We start from the raw sequence: 18861 nt of genomic DNA, 5'->3' as shown, positions 1-18861 counted from the left end.
GCCTCGGTCATGGATGTGTATGTTGTCCTTAGGTTAGTTAAGTTTAAGTAGTTCTAAGTTCTGGGGGACTGATGATCTCAGGTGTTAAGTCCCATAGTGCTCAAAGCCATTCGAACCATTTAAGGCAGTTGTTAAATCCATTTTAGGACTTTGGAGCTGTTCGTTTAGTCTTAGAGTTAAAGAGATGCAATATACTGCAGTTGCTAAAGCTACTAAAAAGTCTCCTCTTCGGACAGCAGAACTAAACATACAAGCTATACTAGCTGTTTCTGCGTTGGTTTCATGACTACTTGAATGTTCGTCAAGCAAGGTCACGACCGGGACAAATAGCTCCTAGAAAGTAATAAGGGTATCGTGTCTTTTCACCCATCTTGTTGGACACATTGTCTTCAACTTTGTCTTCTTTGACTCCGTAAAGTAGTCGTGATATAGCTTCCTCTAGGGAATGTTTTCTGTTTGCAGAGGCAGACAAGACTGCTGAAACTGATCCTACAATTCCCATCATACTTCTAACTGTTGGAGCATCACAAGACTTAGAAACGCACAAGTTCAAAGAGTGGTTAAAACAGTGGATATAAATAGCCAACGGTTGTTTACTTAAAATAAGAGCTTGAACTCCTTTAAATTTCCCAGCCATGTTTGAGCCGCCATCATATCCCTGTCCACAAAGATATTGATAGCTCAGCCGCAGTATCTTTTTTTTTTTTAGATTAGATTTACTTTCATTCCAATTGATCCGTAGTGAGGAGGTCCTCCAGGATGTGGAACATGTCAGAAAAACAACAATACATGACAAATATTTACAACTAAAACAAATAAGCTAATGTACCATTCCACAGGTCCCAAGTGGAATGATCGTCATTTTTAATGAACACTAAGAGTCATTTTACAAATACTAATGCACTGAATTTAAAATTAAAGAAGTTTTTTATTTATTTATAAGGTAATAAACATGTAATACAACTACTGTAATACTTATTTACAATAAACACATTACTGCACTGAAATGGTGCAGAAGTTAGATTATACTTACACACACACACACACACACACACACACACACACACACATTTTCAGTGAACACATTACTGCACTGAAATTGTGCAGAAGTTATGTTGTACTTATATACAAATCAGTTGGTTTTACTAAGAAATTCATCAATGGAGTAGAAGGAGTTGGCCACCAATAAATCCTTTAGGCTTCTCTTAAACTGAATTTCATTGGTTGTTAAGCTTTTTATGGCTGCTGGCAAGTTATTGAAAATGTGTGTTCCTGAATAATGCACACCTTTTTGTACAAGACTAAGTGACTTTAAATCCTTGTGAAGATTATTCTTATTTCTAGTATTGATTCCATGAATTGAGCTGTTGGTTTGAAAAAGTGATATATTTTAATGACAAATTTCATTAAGGAATAAATATATTGGGAAGCTGTAGTTAGTATCCCTAGTTCCCTAAACAGGCTTCTGCAGGATGTTCTTGAGTTCACACCACATATAATTCTTACTGCACGTTTTTGTGCCCGGAAAACTTTAGCTTGGCTTAATGAATTACCCCAAAAATAATCCCATATGACATTATGGAATGAAAGTAAGCATAGTATGCCAGCTTTTTCATTTTTATATCCCCTATGTCTGACAAAATTCGCATTGCAAACAGAGATTTGTTAAGACGCTTCAGCAGTTCTGTGGTGTGCTCCTCCCAGTTGAATTTATTATCACGCTGTAATCTTGAGTTCTTCATCGATGGCTTCTGCAATCGAAGTGCCAGTAGTTGACTTAAGCTCAGTAAAACCCAGAAAGTCTTCTTTGATAAAGGTCTCCATGTCGATGTACCTAATACAAAATATCATCTGTTCCATAGTGGTGACATCAGTTGTTTCATCACACATAATGCTAAAAAATTTAGTCTTTTTCAGATCCCTCGATATTGAGGAGTGAATAGCGTCACTAATGCAATGAATGACTTCGTTTTGGACTGTATTACTTATCATAGAACTGTTTCGGCCACATGTACTGAAATGATGTTTTAAAACTTCATCTCCAGCATCCACAATAAAAGCCAAAAGACTCTAAAGCACTCCATGTTTTCCAGCTAGAAGGTAATCAGTTTTTTCTTCTTTTAGCTGAGGAATTAAACCGTGATCACGATGCCCTCGTAAAGGTAGGTTATTTCTAGCACACAGGAGTATAGTCTTTATAAAAGGCCTCAAGCGTTTCCGGTTTTATTCAATAACTAAAGATTTCTTGGTATCGAGGACAACTGCAATACATTTTTTACTTGATTCCATAGACTTGGTGAACTCTATAGCCTTCTACATGGAAAATTTGTGATATTTTGTGTTTTCATGATTACGACAAAGATCTTCCATAGCCTTTTTGTATTGGACCAATGGTTCTTTTACCAGTGTTTTCAATGCCTATAAAAATAAATTAAAGATGTCTTAGGCAAAGAATAAAGTAAAGAAAAAATAGTGCAAACACCAAAACTTGTAAGCACTCGAAGAGAAATTTTTGCTGAAAAACCAAGCCTGAAAACTATTTAAATAATTCTGTTTTTCTATCTGAAGAGTTTCCGATTAAAAACGACACCTCCAAGTTATTTATGTTTTTTACCAAGCCATTTAAAGGTTTCAATTATTTAGAATAATGGGAAGCTGTAATAAGTACCTGGGAGCCGAGCATACTCATTTGTGTCAGTGTGCGCCAACGATAAAACTAGAATGAAATATTCACAACATTCCTTATATTTTATAAATGGTTTGAGATATTGAAATGAAATTTTGGTAAATAGTAACATGCAAAGAAAAGAGTATTTTGCCATATAGTTAACATGCAAAACTTCATTTCTACAGTGTTACTTCACTAATTACAAACTATCTCGAAGAAAGAAAGTAATTTTTAAAGGCCATGTATAGCTGGTGAAACGAGAAATATCGTTGTGTTTTGAAACAACGTAAGTAAAGATGTTATACGTTCATTTTTTTACTGGGGATGTGCTCTTTCATAAGCTATTGACCTTACTTTTCCTCAGTTCTTCACTAAATAAACCACTGTTTCAGAATTACCTCGCAACTGCGTCTTCACAGCGTGTTAGTGAGGTAACGTCGTATAAATTCCACTTTGTTCAGGCGAAAGCAGCAAATTTTAATACGGCAACAAGATAAACATAGGTTTTATTCAAAATTCGCCACTCGTGACACTTACCTTAAAGATATAAAGCCACGTGAAAGTAAATAGCGAAATTCTTTTTAGATATTAACGAATGCAGAGGTGACAGATCTTTTTGACTGGTCACCATGCAGGTGTGGGCGTGGTGGCACTTCCCCTCCAACCCTCGGACCGAGCGAGGTGGCGCAGTGGTTAGACACTGGACTCGCATTCGGGAGGACGACGGTTCAATCCCGCGTCCGGCCATCCTGATTTAGGTTTTCCGTGATTTCCCTAAATCACTCCAGGCAAAAGCCGGGATGGTTGCTCTGAAAGGGCACGGCCGACTTCCTTCCCCATCCTTCCTTAATCCGATGAGACCGATGACCACGCTGTCTGGTCTCCTTCCCCAAACAACCAACCAAAAAATCCAACCCTCGGCATTTCCCCTACAGCGCCTGCCTGCAATCACCACCACTAGCACTTTCCCCACACGTACCCTGCCGAGTGCGCATCTGCTGATCATATTATTCTGCGTGCTGTATATACTACGTGTCTTTCTCTTAGTAAACAACAGGCAAAAACGTGTTTCTCTGTGTAATCATGTTCCAGCAAACGGCCGCAGTGATAACGATACAAATTACAAGACTAATGCTAATGCTTAGAGCACCTTCTGGAGAGTCACCTACCTCGCCGCCAGACGAGCCGCCGGGCGTGCGCCTGGTGTCGTAGGGGTTGCGGGTAACGCCGTGGATCTTCTCGTAGGTCTCGTAGCAGAGGCCCAGCTCGGGCGTGGTGCTCACCAGCAGCGGGATGGCGCCGGCCTCCCTGAGGCGGCTCACCGCCTCCGCGTCGCGGTCCGCCTTCACCGCCGCGTGCGACAGTCGTCCGCACGCGTGGCTCAGCCCTGCCAATATGTACACAACCAGTTCTCAATATCGTGCTCTGGGAACACCTCCCTTCCTGTCAGGTTGGGTTTTAGGTCACAAGGGACGCTAATGATCTGTAGGGCCCCCACTCAGTAAAACGTACTCTTTTTTTCAGTCGTATTATTTTATTTTCCTATAACATGATGACATACAGTGAGATGACAAAAGTCAGAGGACCGCAGTATGCACATTACAGATGGCGGTAGTATTGCGTACACAATGTATAAAACGGCAGTGCATTGGTGGAGCTGTCATTTGTACTCAGATGATTCGTGTAAGAAAGTTTCCGACGTGATTATGGCCGCACGACGGGAATGAACGTGGGATGGTAGTTGAGACTAGAGCCACGGAAATTTGTAGGAAATTCAATATTCCGAGATCCACAGTGTCAATAATGTGTCGAGAATACCAAATTTCAAGCAGTACCTCTTACCAAGAACAATGCAGCAGCTGACGGGCTTCACGTAACGACCGAGAGCAGCCGCATTTAAGTATAATTGTCAGTGCTAACAGACAGGCAACACTGCGTGAAATAACCGCAGAAGTCAATGTGGGATGTACGACGAACGTATACGTTAGGACAGTGCTCCGAAGTGTGGCGTTCATGAGCTATGGCAGCAGACGTCCGACTCGAGTGCCTTTGCTGACAGCACTACATTGCCTGCAGCGCTGCTCCTGGGCTCGTGACCGTATCTATTGGACTTCAGGCGACTGTAAAACCGTGGCCTGGTCAGATGAGTCCCGAATTCAGTTGGTAAGAGCTGATGGTAGGGTTCGAATATGGTGCAGATCACACGAAGCCATGGATCCCAGTTGTCAACTGTCCACTGTGCAAGCTTGTGGTTGCTCCATAATGGTGTGGGCTGTGTTTGCGTGGAGTGGACTGAATTCTCCGGTCCAACTGAAGCGATCATTGATTGGAAATTGCTACTTGGAGACCATCTGCAGCTATTCACGGACTTCATATCCCCAAATGTGTCACGAGGACACAATTGTTCACGATTGGATTGGAGAACGTTCTGGACAATTTGAGCGAATGCCACTCAGATCTCTCGACACGGATCTCATCAAGCGTTTTTGGGACATGATCGAGAGATCAGTTCGTGCGCAAAATCCTGCACCGGCGACACTTTCGCTATTGTAGACAGCAATAGAGGCAGCATGGCCCTATATTTCTGCTGGGGTTTTCCAGCGACTTGTTCAGTACATGCTACGTCGAGTTGCTGCACTATCTCTGGCAAAAGGAGGTCCGACACGATATTAGCACACGATATTAGCACATACCGCATGACTTCTGCCACCTCAGTGTATAAGAAAGTATTATTTCACTAATTTGAACAATATCCCACACTACTCAACTTAATTTTCAACCATTAACTAAACAATAAGACTAAAACTACTTGTTATGTTGATTCACCTTGCATACCCACCACTTCCAATGAGTGAAACCCAAAGAATATATTGCTTTCCAAGCATGTGACTCGATCCTACTCACAGGCTTGAGTAAAGTGGCTGAAGTCTAGATAGGAGCCAATGCTGTATTTAACACGTTTCGTGCAGCAATGTTGTTAGCAATCGCCGTGAGGTATGATAGGAATGAAAGGGGCTTTCTCAGTTGTTGATTCAATGCAGCCAAAATGAGGAAGCAGAGGGACATCTTCATGGGCGGCGTCATGAAGGCCATCCGGCCGCCCTCTAACATCGACACTGCCAAATATGATAACAACCGTGCCGACCCCGTGTATGGATAGTGAGTCCTGCAGGAAGTCTGGAAATCTGCTAGAGCGCTATTACCTGGTTGGTTCTAACCGCCAGCTACCTTCCAGGAAGGTCTGTCTGCAATACTGGAATCCTTCTTCAAATCAAGGACCCTATATAACAGTCACCGCCAGTTTGGTAGCCACCAATAATTGTAGTTTTAAGACGTTAAAATATTAAAACTAATCTGGCCTAAAATAATTGTTATAAAGAGGAATTTCCGTCCTACTCCCGTTTTGGGGACACAAAATCGGGATGCAAAGTTTTTATATCATATTTCCCTAACAAAATAAATTTAGTATCACACTGCTACAGTTGACTCTAATTACTTCCATTCACATACTGATGAAAATCGCTGTTTACCAATAATAGCTCTCTCCACCATAAAACAAACTTTTTTTAACCACTATCTACACAAGCCATGCATACGGTGAAGCTGACGACGTGACCAAGTTGCACTTCCTCTTGTTTTCACTAAGTGCAATCTGTAAAGCAACCGCTGATTTAGATTTTTTTTCCATCGCCCGAATTCCCAGCCAGTAGACCAGACAATTGCCCACCGCTCGAGAACCGACTTGTGCAGACTGACTAAAAATTGATTACAAATTATTGCAATCCACATTTGAAAGTGAATTTCCTCACCTCAGTGGCTTAAACTTTAAAGTGGATGTATAAATTCTACAGAAATGTGATGAAACATGGCAGAAAAAATATGCTGTAAACACCTTGTGTTCCCGAACTCGAAATTAGTGAAAGATAAAACAAGATCCCACTAACAGCTTCAATTGAGCTATATCTGCACATATTACTACTAGGGCGTGCTGAAAAACATAATCTCCAAATTTCTTATTTGAAAACTCTTAAAACTTTTTAAATAAAACATACGTTATTAACAATAGCCATTTTTATTCTTCGTGTCTACATATTTCCAGCTATCTGCTGCTAGAGAGACCAGAATGTAGCGTGTATCATGGCGGTGTGCCCGTAACTACGTCGGCGGATGAGAAACAGCGTGCTGTAATTAAGTTGCTAATCGTAGAAGATTTCCTCCACATATGGAGCACCCTCTCTTTCAGCATGACAATGTCACGAGGACTGCGACATCTGTATTTCGACGGCTTGGATTCAGTGTCATCGATTATCCTCCTGACAGCCCTGACTTAGCCTCATGCGATTTTCATCTGGTTCTCAAACTTAAAAGGACACCGTCGAGGACTTTCGTTTGAGACTGGTGAACCTGTGCAAGAAGAGGTGCGGCTGTCGCTCCGTCAACAGAAAGCTTGCCAACTGCAACCGTCTTTTATGTGTGTGTTCCGCCGCCGCTCAGTGAGTAGATGTTTTATCTATACAGTTACATAATTCTACAGTGACGGTACCAATAAACAGGTATCTCTTTCGGAGAAATGAGTTCGTCGCCAGAGTGTTGAGAAATAAGAATGTAGATACGAACAACAAACGTGCAGAATTTTAATAATGTTTGTTTTATTTAAAAAGACAGATAAATAAATTCGGAGGCGTTACTTTTCAGCGCGGCCTCGTAGATTAGTGATCCACCGCGTTCTTCCAGTATTTATGTGACGGCTAATCTCAGAACGTATTATGGGGATTTTTATACTGTTTTCGCCAATAGATTTACTGAGTCACGGGGAACATCTATGTATAAACAATTACATTAATGATGAGCGTGTAATATAAATGTAGTTATCTGTTATCTATAATAGAAGCTATGAGCCGGTCAGTTACAGAGGAGGCGGTATCCGACATGAAAAGCTTTAATGCAGAAAGATGCCACAACTACAGAGAGCAGCAAAGCTTGGCGAAGATTTATATTGTACATCTTTTTGTCTTTGTTGTTATTTCGTCCTCCCTCGCCCCATATGGGCGGTAGGTGGGCATCAGCGGTACATTAAACCTGCTCTTCAGCCGAGGGACAAGTAAAGACCAACTGAGACGTCTTCTCTCAATGACGTGGACAGTCGCCAGGCACGAAACGCGTTCCGGATTTAACCTTAAACTCAAGTCGCCTTTTCCCAGTTGGATAAATGGATAGGAGGCGCAAATTGCCTAAGTGACGTCCAACTGAAGGACTTGCGCCAGAACACTGAGCCTCACGAAGTTATTACCAAAATGCGTACATATGTAGTAGGAACATTCTATCTCTATGCATATCGCAAATTAAATTATGCCATCGATTTTCTCTGCCTATATACGAAAGCTAATCTCAGGAACGATTGTTGGGATTTTGATAACGTTTCCACTAACAGATACACCGATTCACAAGGAAGGTTCGTGCAAGTAATTTATAAATATTTGGTGCAAATTGGCTGCAGTACGATTAATTAGTCGCGCACCGCGATTTTTCTGTCTGTATGTGAAGGCTACTTTCAGAAACTGCTACCAGGATTTTGATGCTCGTGTCGGACAAGCGCAACTGCCCCGCTGGCAAACGTGCAGCCGTGGAGGCGCGACCCCTTGATGTACAGCTCGCACTGTTGGCGGGTAGCCGTGGGGCACTCCGCTCACGCCATTTGGCGCTGCAGTAAGCCAGCAAGTGGCGTGTGCAGCTTAACACCATCACATTCATATAAATTAAAGTTACCTAATGCTGTTTTCAGATTTTTAATCATAACTCTACGCAGCGCCACGTAAACAAAATTACGAATACGCCAAACAAGTCGTCCGGCGGTACAGCCCCTCCTACCTGTGCGTAGCTGGGGAAGGCCGCTAGACTTCATCCATACATTACTTACTTTACATGTGGCAAAGGCCTTATCAACCATACGCCTGCTCTATGAGCCTCTTCCACTTCTGCCTGTCCAACGCGCTGTTTGTCCAGTTGCTGTTGCTGTTCATCCTGTTTGTGTCCTCCCGAATGTTATCCCGCCATCTGATTCTGGGTCTCCCTCTTCTTCTCGTTCCTTCTATTGTTCTGCTGAATGCCATTCTAGGTAGTCTATTCTCTGTCATTCTTGCTATATGGCCTGCCCAATTCAACCTTCTCCTCTTGAGCACTTCGACGATGTTACGGTGTTTGTACAGCCCTCTTAAATCTTCATTTCTTCTTATTCTCCATTCCATGCTATTTTCGTCTTATGCAGGTCCAAAAATTTTCCTTAGTACTTTTCTTTCGAATATTAACAGTTTTTCTTCATCTTTCGTTCCAAATATTAATGTTTCACATCCATATAACATCGCAGGTATAATGGTCGATTGATATAAGCGGATTTTGAAGTTACTGCGAAGTGATCTTTTCCTTAGAATTTTGATGAAACTAAAAAGTGTCTTGTTTGCTGTTGATAAATGGGGATCTATTTCTATATCTATTCTGTTGTTATTACTAAAAATACTTCCTACTTGAAGTGGTCAACAGTCTTCAAATTGAATCCATCTACAGTCAGAGGTGCATCTTTTCTGGTTTTCCTACTTATGGGCAGGTATTCTGTCTCTTCTTCATTAACAGGTAATCCTGTTTTCTCAGCAATTTTGTTGTAATTTTGCATCATTCTGATTAATTCTCTTTTGGAACTAGTTGTTAGTGCTACATCATCTGCATAGGCAAGTCTTGTAATGTTCACATCCTGTAGATGGATCCCTTGTGGACTGGTTTTAGAAAACTCTCTATCAATCCTCTCTAGGACAAGGATAAATAAAATAGGTGAAATGGCATCCCTCAGTCTCAGTCCAGTGTACACCTTAAAATCTTCAGTTTCTCCTACCGGTGTCCTTATGCGACATGAAGTTTCATCGATAAACATTTTAACTAATTTGATTAATTTTGATGGTATTTTAAATTCCTTCATTATATTTAGGAGTGTCTGTCGGTGTATGCTATCATAGGCCTTTCTAAATTCTACGAATAATATGTGGACATCTACATTGAATTCTCACGCCTTCTCAGTTACTTGTCTTAGGGTGAATAAATGATCTAATGTGGATGTTTCTGCGGAAACCGCATTGCTAGTCCCCAATCAGTTCTTCTGTTATTGGTATCAGCCTGTTTAATAGGCAGCTTGATAAGATTTTGTAGGTGACATCCGGTAAGGCAATTCCTCTGTAGTTATCACAAACTAGTGGATCCTTCTTCTTAAATATGGGGCACACGATTGCAGTTTTCCAATCTGCAGGAATGGTTTCCGTCTCCCAAATTGTTTCTATTAACGCCTGTATTTCTAATTCCAGTTGTGGGCCTCCATTCTTTAATAACTCAGCGTATATCTTGTCCTCACCACAGGCCTTGTTATTCTTTAATTTCTTTATTGCTTGCTGTATTTCATTAACTGATGGGGTAGTAACTGTATCAGCTGTATCAATTGTATCAGGTTCTTCCAGTTTAAAGTAAGAGTGTGGGTCATTGCAGTTGAGAAGTTGTGAAAAGTATGTCTTCCATCTGTTTTATATGTCACTTCTGTTGGTCAATATTTTCCCATACTGATCCTTTATAAACTGTTCCCTTTTATTGAATTTACCAAAGGATTTTTTTTATATTTTGATACATCTGCCTTGTCCTGTGATGTTGGAAATCATCCTCTGCTTCTCTGATCATATTGTTATACATACACTGACGGAAAAAAAATCACAACACCAAGAAATAATCTATGTAGAGTACATTTGTCTAGGCAACATCTTTAGGTGATAACGCTGCAAGATCACGGGTAAGCGCGAGAAAAGTCATCGCAAATGTGAATTGCTGGTGCATTAACAGCCTGTGTAACCACCAGAATGTTGCATGTAAGCATGCACACGTGTATGCATTGTATCGTACAGGCGTCGGATGACAGTTTGTGGGGTGGAGCTCCGTGCCTGTTGCACTTAGTAGGTCAGTTAATGCTGTTTGTGGATGATGCTGGAGTTGTCCGATGATGTCCGATATGTGTTCGACTGGAAAAAGATCTGGTGATCGAGCGTATGTGGGTGAGCATTATTCTGTTGGAAAATACCCCCTGGAATTCTGTTCATGAATGGCAGAACAACAGGTCGAATCACCAAACTGACATACAGACTTGCAGTCAAGGTGCGTGGGGTAATCACGAGAATGCTCCTCTGTCATATGAAGTCGCGCCCCAGACCGTAACTCCAGCTGTAGCTACCAGCGTGTCTAGCAAGCAGACAGGTTGGTTGCTGGCGCTCACTTGTCCTTCTTCTAACCAATCCACGCCCGTTGCTGGCATCGAACCGAGGCGGATCCGGCTTCTATCAGGAAACGCAACAAATTTCGAATTCGCCCTCCAGTGAGCCGTCACTTGACACAACTGAAGTCGCAAACGGCGGTGGTTTGCAGTCAATAGATCACACACTGTAGTGGCTCGGAGCTGTCATTGAAGTAGCCGATTTGTAACAGTTCCTTTGTCAATATGGTACCAACTACTGGTCAAATTGCTGCTGCAGACGCAGGATGATGCACCAGAGCCGTACGCCAAAAACGACGGTCTTCCTTTCGTTAGTACCACATGGTCGTCCGCAGCCCGGTCTTCTTGCGAACATACCTTCCCGTGACCACCGCAGCTACCAATCACGTATAGTGGCTACATTCCTGCCAAGCCTTTCTGCAATATCATGGAAAGTACATCCAGCTTCTCGTAGTCCCATTACGATCTCGTTCAAACTCAGTGAACTCTTGATAATCGCATCTTCGTCGTCTTAAAGGTATTCTTGACTAATATCGACTCATTACGTCCAACCACGAAGGTTACTAATGCTCATGACCGTTACAAGACGGTATTTAAAGCAAACCTGAGTTACTTCCTCGTAGTGGCGCTACTTGCGTCACTCTAAAGCTACTGGCGTGAAACTGGAATAGATGTCATCTTTCAGATGTTGAAAAACGACTACTAACTTTCGTTTATCTCCTTCTTGATGATGGGACTTCTTTTCCATCTGTGTATTGTAAACATGGGTGTATGTATGCTCCACATCTCCTTCTAAGCCACTGGACCGATTTTAACCAAACTTGGTACACAGATCACTTATTGGCTGAGGACAACCGCTGTAGTGGTATGAACCATCCATCTATCAAAGGAGAGGAGACTGCCCCCATCACCCACCCGCTTCACCCCGCTACCTCCCAGGGGAAGGAAAAAATATAGTGTATTCAAGAGTTTTTCTTTCAAGAAAATGATTTAAGTTTAGGTTTACGCTGGTATTTAACAGTGTCGGAATTTGATCTTTTTAATGGCTACTTACAAGTCGCCATTCGTCTTAAAAATATTAAAAATACTCCATGCCCACAGGTATTCCTTCCCCTCCCCTCCCTCTCCCCCTCGCCTCTACAAACTATCAGATGGGCGCCGTTGGGTGAGTGTCAAGGTGAAGAAGCAGCGTAACCCACGACTCGCGAATACCCATACTTTATTTATTCAATATTTGAGTATGACACCATTTATTAACCTACAGCAGACTTTAAACATAATTTCAAATCTTTACGAATCTTCTTCTCGTTAATCTCCAGAAAATGATGTAAGGAAAAAGTTTTATCGCTTACTACATTTTCGCGGTTCAAGCAGTAAATCTGCCGTATGGAGCATGCGGTTTTAATTTATTACTGTCTTACTCACTGTTTTCGCGAAATCTTTTGCAGACAGTATCCACATTTGCCAGTGAGTGTACCTGCAAAATTATATCACTGCACGACACATTGTTCAGGGGATACGATGTCAAACATTGAACTGGGTGAAAATGAAGGTGCAAGGTGAAATTCGCTAGAGATACAGGTGAAATGCGTGTACAAGAAATGTGCGAAATTTGTTATATACGTGGGCAAAACCACGGATAGAAAGCTCGTCCTAGACACCTGGAACGATTTCCACCAAACTTTGTACACATCATCTGGGAAGAAATACCGTGGGGGTAAGATCCACCCGCTACAGTCTGCCCAACCTCGGGCATGGGTGTTGTGTGATGTCCTTAGGTTAGTTAGGTTTAAATAGTTCTAAATTCTAGGCGACTGATGACCTTAGAAGTTAAGTCCCATAGTGCTCAGAGCCATTTGAACCATTTTGTCTGTGTGTGAAGGCTAGTTTCAGAAAGTATTCTAGAGATTTTAATAGTTTTCACTAATAAACTGACTGACTCACGAGGGAGGTTTGTGTATATAATTTTTTAGCGCTAAGCTAGGTAAATCACCCCGCCGTAGATACTTATTGCTACCTGTACAAAGTCGAAGCAAGTCACTAGTTATATATGAATCTTATGTTCATATTACCCATGTTGATGCCGTGGAACATCAATGGGCTCATTAAACTTGACTACAGAGTACTACTAGTAGAAAGGACAGAGACAAACAGTTGAAGGGAAAAATCACAGCGGGATATAGAAAAAGTAATTCTCATAAAATTAAATCATACGAACGCACGTTTACGATGGTATTTCTAACAGAGTACCAAAAATTTGTTCCCATATAATAAGCCCAGTCTTATCTGAAATATGTAATGTATCACTATCTCAAGGCATTTTTCCAGAGAGACTGAAATGTGTCGTTGTTAAACTCCCCTTTAATAAAGGTGATAAAGAGAGATGTCAATAACTACCGACCTGTCTGACATCATTTTGCAAAATCTTTCAGAAGGTGGTGTAATCTGGAATAGTATCTAAGCAACAATAATATCCTAATTAAATCACAGTTTGCGTTTCAGAAGGGTTGATCTACTGCGAATGCCATTTAAATGTTGACTTCGCAGGTTTTACGAGCATTAATTAATAAAATAGCGTCGGTTCGTATTTCCAGCGACCTAGGCATTTGACTGTGTGAATCACAATATTTTAATAGATAAATAGAAGTTTTATGGGACTGATGATACAGCCAACCAATGGATAATGTCATATCTGACTAAAAGGATGCAGAAAGTTGTTCTTAGTCGTTCAACCAATGTAGTCCAAGGCTGTAATTCTGTCTAGGGAGAAATCACTTATGGGTTTCCCAAGGCTCAATGTAAGGTCCACTAATGTTCCTCATATATGTAAACACTTTTCCACGTAATATATAACAAGTAGAATTATTTCTTGCTGCAAATGAGACTAGTACTGTTCAAATGGTTCAAATGGCTCTGAGCACTATGCGACTCAATTTCTGAGGTCAGGTCATCAGTCGCCTAGAACTTAGAACTAATTAAACCTAACTAACCTAAGGACACCACACACATCCATGCCCGAGGCAGGATTCGACCCTGCGACCGAAGCGGACGCTAGGCTCCAGACTGTAGCGCCTAGAACCACACGGCCACTCCGGCCGGCGACTAGTATTGTAACCAATCGAAGCGTACGTACGGAAACAGAAGAAATGGTAAACATTGTTATTAAAAGTTTCATTGACTGGTTCTCTACGAATGTTCTCACTTTTCAGTTTTAAAAAAGACACAACATATTCAGTTCTGCACATATAGGAGTACTATACCAATGAGAAGTGTCACACATGACGAGGAAATAACAAATAAGGGGAAACTTCCAAATTCTTAGGTTTCCATATTTATGAGAATTTAAATATTTTAGTACTCCTAAAATAACTTAATCCAGTTACATTTGCAATTGACGCATTTTGCATATTTGCATCTAATAATGTCATATGGGATAATGTTCTAGGGTAACTCATCTTTAAGAAAGAAATTCTTCATTGCTCAGAACTGTGCTGTAAGAATAATATTTAGCGCTCACCTAGGATCATCCTGTAGATATCTGTTTAAGGAGTTGGGCATTCAGACAACTGCTTCACATTAGTTTATTCCCTCACGAAGTTCGTTGTGAATGATCCACTACAGCTCAAAAGGAACAGTGACGTACATAAGTACACTACCAGAAGGAAAAATGACTTTTATTACTCCACATTAATGATGCCTTTAGCACAGAAAGGGGTGCAAAATGCTGCAAAAAAGTTTTTGATCACTTATCCAGTGCCACAGAATGTCTCACAGACAGCAAAGTAAAATTCTAAAATAATCTGAGACAGTTTTCCTTGCCTATTCATTCTAGTCCGTAGAAGAATTCTGTTAATGTAATGTGTAGGACTTACTAACAACATCTGTATATCTTTTTTTTTCTTTGAAAAAACATAGAAATGTTCAGAACGTTAACATATGTACAAATTTAGTTCCGATGGGAACATAAAATGACTCGTTCCACCTCATTACGATTTATCGTACAAGATGATCCATGGAACATGACACTAACTAACTTACTAATTCTGGCGTCTAAACGTGCACCATCCATAATGGGAACCATCTTAGGCGTACGATGTGAAGCATGTCCCTTGTGAAAAGGCGCCAGGATGAAGGAGGAAGGAAGATTGGGTTTAAAGTTCCATCAACCGATGGTCATTAAGAGACTGAACACAAGCTCGGATTGGGTCAAAGAGGGGGCCGGAAAACGGCCGTGCCCTTTGAGAGGAAACATCGCGACATTGGCCTTGGAGCGATTTAGGGAAAGCACATAAATTTCCCTTTCTTTACGTCTATGGTCACAAATTTTTTGTTATCAGACTACCGGTTACCGTCTATAACGACCATCTTCAGATCTGTTTTATAAAAGCATGTCCTAATGTACTGCAGCCATAGTGGCATCGTCAAATGTTAAACACAAAATTAGCAGAACATTAGGACATGTTTTTATAAAATAGAACTGACGACGGTCATTACAGATCGTAACCGGTATTCTGATGACAAAAAATTTGTGACCATAGACGTAAAGTAAAGGAAATTTATTCTATATCAGGGGTAAGGTTGCAGGTTGTGAAATCACATAACACGTAAATCTGGATGGCCGGACGTGGGTTTGAACCGTCGTCCTCCCGATGAAGGCGTCAGGGTGGGACACTACATGATTTTGGGAAGACACGTACCCTGGACGGCGAAGCTGCCCTTGACGGTGAGCGGCACGCCGAGCAGAGGCTGTTGTTCCGGGGGCGGCGCCGCCCCCACGGCCAGCAGGTGGTCGACGCGGCGCGCCTCCTCTAGGGCGGCGGCCAGCCGGTCCTCCACAACGGCGTTCACCACCGGCTGCACCAGTCGCACTCGCTCGCTGTACGCCCGCACCACGCGCTCGCTAGATAGCTGCACACAAGCACCAACGTCCCTCACATGCACGTCGACATGATCTTACTCATAAATTACGCAATTTATTCGCAACTTCGCCTTTTATATTACGTACGGACAACCAGTATGTATGCACACTGAGGTGACAGAACTCATCGGATAGCGATATGCACATAATCAGATGGCGGTAGCATCGCGTACACAAAGTACAAAAGGGCAGGGCATTGGTCGCGATGTCATTTGTACTCAGGTGATTCATGTGAGAAGGTTTCCGGCTTTATGGCCGCACGACGGGTATTAACAAACTTTGAACGCGGACTGGTAGATGGAGCTACACGCACTGGCCATTCCATATCGGAATTCTTTACGGAATTCAGTATTCTGAGATCCACAGTGTCAATAGTGTACCAAGAAGACCAATTCAACCATTACCTCTCACCACGGACAATGCAGTGGGCGACGCCCTTCACTTAACGACAGAGAGCAGCGGCGTTTCCGTAGAGTTGACAGTGCTAACAGAGTCGCAACAATGCGTGAAATAATAGCAGAAATCCATGTTGACACACGACGAACATATCCGTTAGGACAGTGGGGCGAAATTTGGCGTTAATGGGCTATTGCAGGAGACGACTGACGTGAGTGCCTTTGCTAACAGCACGACATCGCCTGCAGTGCTTCTTCTAGGTTCTTGACCATATCAATTGGGTCCTAGACGACTGTAAAACCTTGGCCCGGTCAGATGAGTGCCGATTTTAGTTGGGTAAGAGCTGAAGTTCTGGTGTGAGTGTGACGCAGACCCCACGAAATGATGGACCGAAGTTGTCAACAAGGTACTGTGCATGCTGACTCCATTATGGTGTGGGCTTTGTTTACATGGAATGGACTGGGTCCTCTGCTCTGACTGAACCGATCACTGACTGGAAATTATTATGTTCAGCTACTTACAGACATATGCAGCCACTCACGGATTTCGTGTTCCCAAACAATGATGGAATCTTTATGGATAACAATGCTCCATGTCATCGCGCTACAACTGTTCGCGAGTGGTTTGAGGAACATTCTGACAAATCGAGCCAATGATTTGGCCACTAAGATTGCCCGACATGAACCCCATCGCACATTTATGGGACGTAATCAAGACGTCAGTTCGTGCACAAAACCCTACACCTAAAACATTCGCAATTATGAACGGCTATAGAGATCTGCATGCCTCAATATTTCTGCAGGGTACATCCAGCAACTTTTTGAGTCCATTCCACATGGAGTTGCAAAACTGCAACGGGCAAAAGGAGGTGCGTCACGATATTATCTACTGATGACACATGAAAATTTGTGCTGGACCGGGACTCGAACCCCGATTTCCCTCTTATCGTGAGCAATCGCCTTAACCATGTCGCCTATCCATGCACACTTCCCGGACTGATTCAAATCTCCATTTACCACACTGTCTACGTCCTACCGCTCGCAACATTACTTGGGTTCCCGCAACAGGGTCAGATTATAAAACCCTGGGTTGCGGGGTTTGCTCGGGTTTTTCCAGGTTTCTCCTTGAGTCGTGTCCAAACGGGGAAACAAATGAATGTTCCTGGAGGTAAAAAATTCCAATCCTGAGCAACGCAATTGTATTTTAAGAAATGTAAGAAATGATGAAACACCCGAGTTTTGTGTCACGATTTTCTTCCAGGAAAGAGGACTCAAGATGATTTAAAAAGCCGCGAGGGATTAGCCGAGCGGTCTAGGGCGCTGCAGTCACGGGCTGAGCGGCTGGTCCCGGCGGAGGTTCGAGTCCTCCCTCGGGCATGGGTGTGTGTGTTTGTCCTTAGGATAATTTAGATTAAGTAGTGTGTCAGCTTAGGGACTGATGACCTGAGCAGTTAAGTCCCATAAGATTTCACACACATTTGAACATTTGAACACGATTTAAAAATTAAGAACCTACATGAATTAAGTTCATAGACAACTTGTATCTGCCTGTGATTTAAACTTTATTTCATGCGACGTGTCCAAAGGACAAAGAGTAACTGCTATACTGAACTGTTTATAACATGTTTAAAAGAAATAATAAAAACTTTGCAATTGGTCTTGAGCCATAGAATATCTAAGAGAGAATGGTAACAGAAACTTTTCGTAAGTAAAAGGTTTGCTGCTCCCATCAGGGGCCATATAGTATATCGTGAAATAATTAACGAAAATTTCATACACCAGGGAATATATGAACACTGCAGCAGCAATCTTGTGCGCTGCCCGATCACGGATTTGCTTTCTGCTGTTATTCATTGTCCAGCATGAAACGATGGAGTTCATAATATGAGTTTTATTTTAAGCATCCAAACATGTCTCAATTGATTTTGGTAATTATTAGTGGTGCACGGCCAATCGTTAAAGAATTTGCATTCGGAGACGACATGGTACATTACACCAAAATTCGAGGTAACATTCAAGCTGCCTATTGACTATATAACACAGAACGCATTGCAAATAGCTGCGGATTGACATTAAAAAAGACTATTAATTGACCTCTCAGTTAACTTCAGTTATGGTTAGCATATTGTGAGAAATTATTTACTTACTTACAGAAAGGAATGGTTACAATCATTTATTGATTCATAAGAATTATCCCAGAGAAAGATTATAGCAGCTATTATTGCGCACATTAGACTGGCTACTATAATATATCGTTATTACTTAAAATAATCTTACTTAAAAGGACGATTTTTTAGCATCGGCTCTTCAGCTCGGTTTCAAACAAACAACTTAGATGTATATTTAACAAAGCTAAAGTAAAGCTATTCAAGGGAAAATATCCAGTGCATTAAAAATTGGTAGTTTACAAGTGGAGCAGGCTTGTAAATTTCACTGTTTAGGATGTTTCATATTCTACAATCGAGATGACCTGAAAAATAAAGAAAATAAAATATTTGAAACTGTAGTTCGTCATCACTATACCGGGTGATCAAAAAGTCAGTATAAATTTTAAAACTGAATAAATCACGGAATAATGTAGATAGAC

At 41.7% G+C, this 18861-nt stretch overlaps 1 protein-coding gene across 1 annotated transcript in view; it reads right to left on the bottom strand.

Moving 5' to 3' along the window:
* LOC126088493 (fatty-acid amide hydrolase 2-A-like) overlaps positions 1–18861 on the bottom strand; it is a 250432-nt gene that overhangs the window by 128232 nt on the left and 103339 nt on the right. Inside the window, exons 3-4 of the mRNA XM_049906673.1 lie at positions 15659–15869; positions 3838–4055 (exon numbers count right to left, since the gene is read on the bottom strand). Of these exons, the coding sequence (XP_049762630.1) occupies positions 3838–4055; positions 15659–15869 (429 nt within the window). The remainder of the gene's footprint in view (positions 1–3837; positions 4056–15658; positions 15870–18861) is intronic.

The sequence above is a fragment of the Schistocerca cancellata genome, chromosome 1 (assembly GCF_023864275.1).
Source record: "Schistocerca cancellata isolate TAMUIC-IGC-003103 chromosome 1, iqSchCanc2.1, whole genome shotgun sequence".
Lineage (NCBI taxonomy): Eukaryota > Metazoa > Arthropoda > Insecta > Orthoptera > Acrididae > Schistocerca > Schistocerca cancellata.
This window is presented reverse-complemented; position numbering and strand designations above follow the sequence as displayed.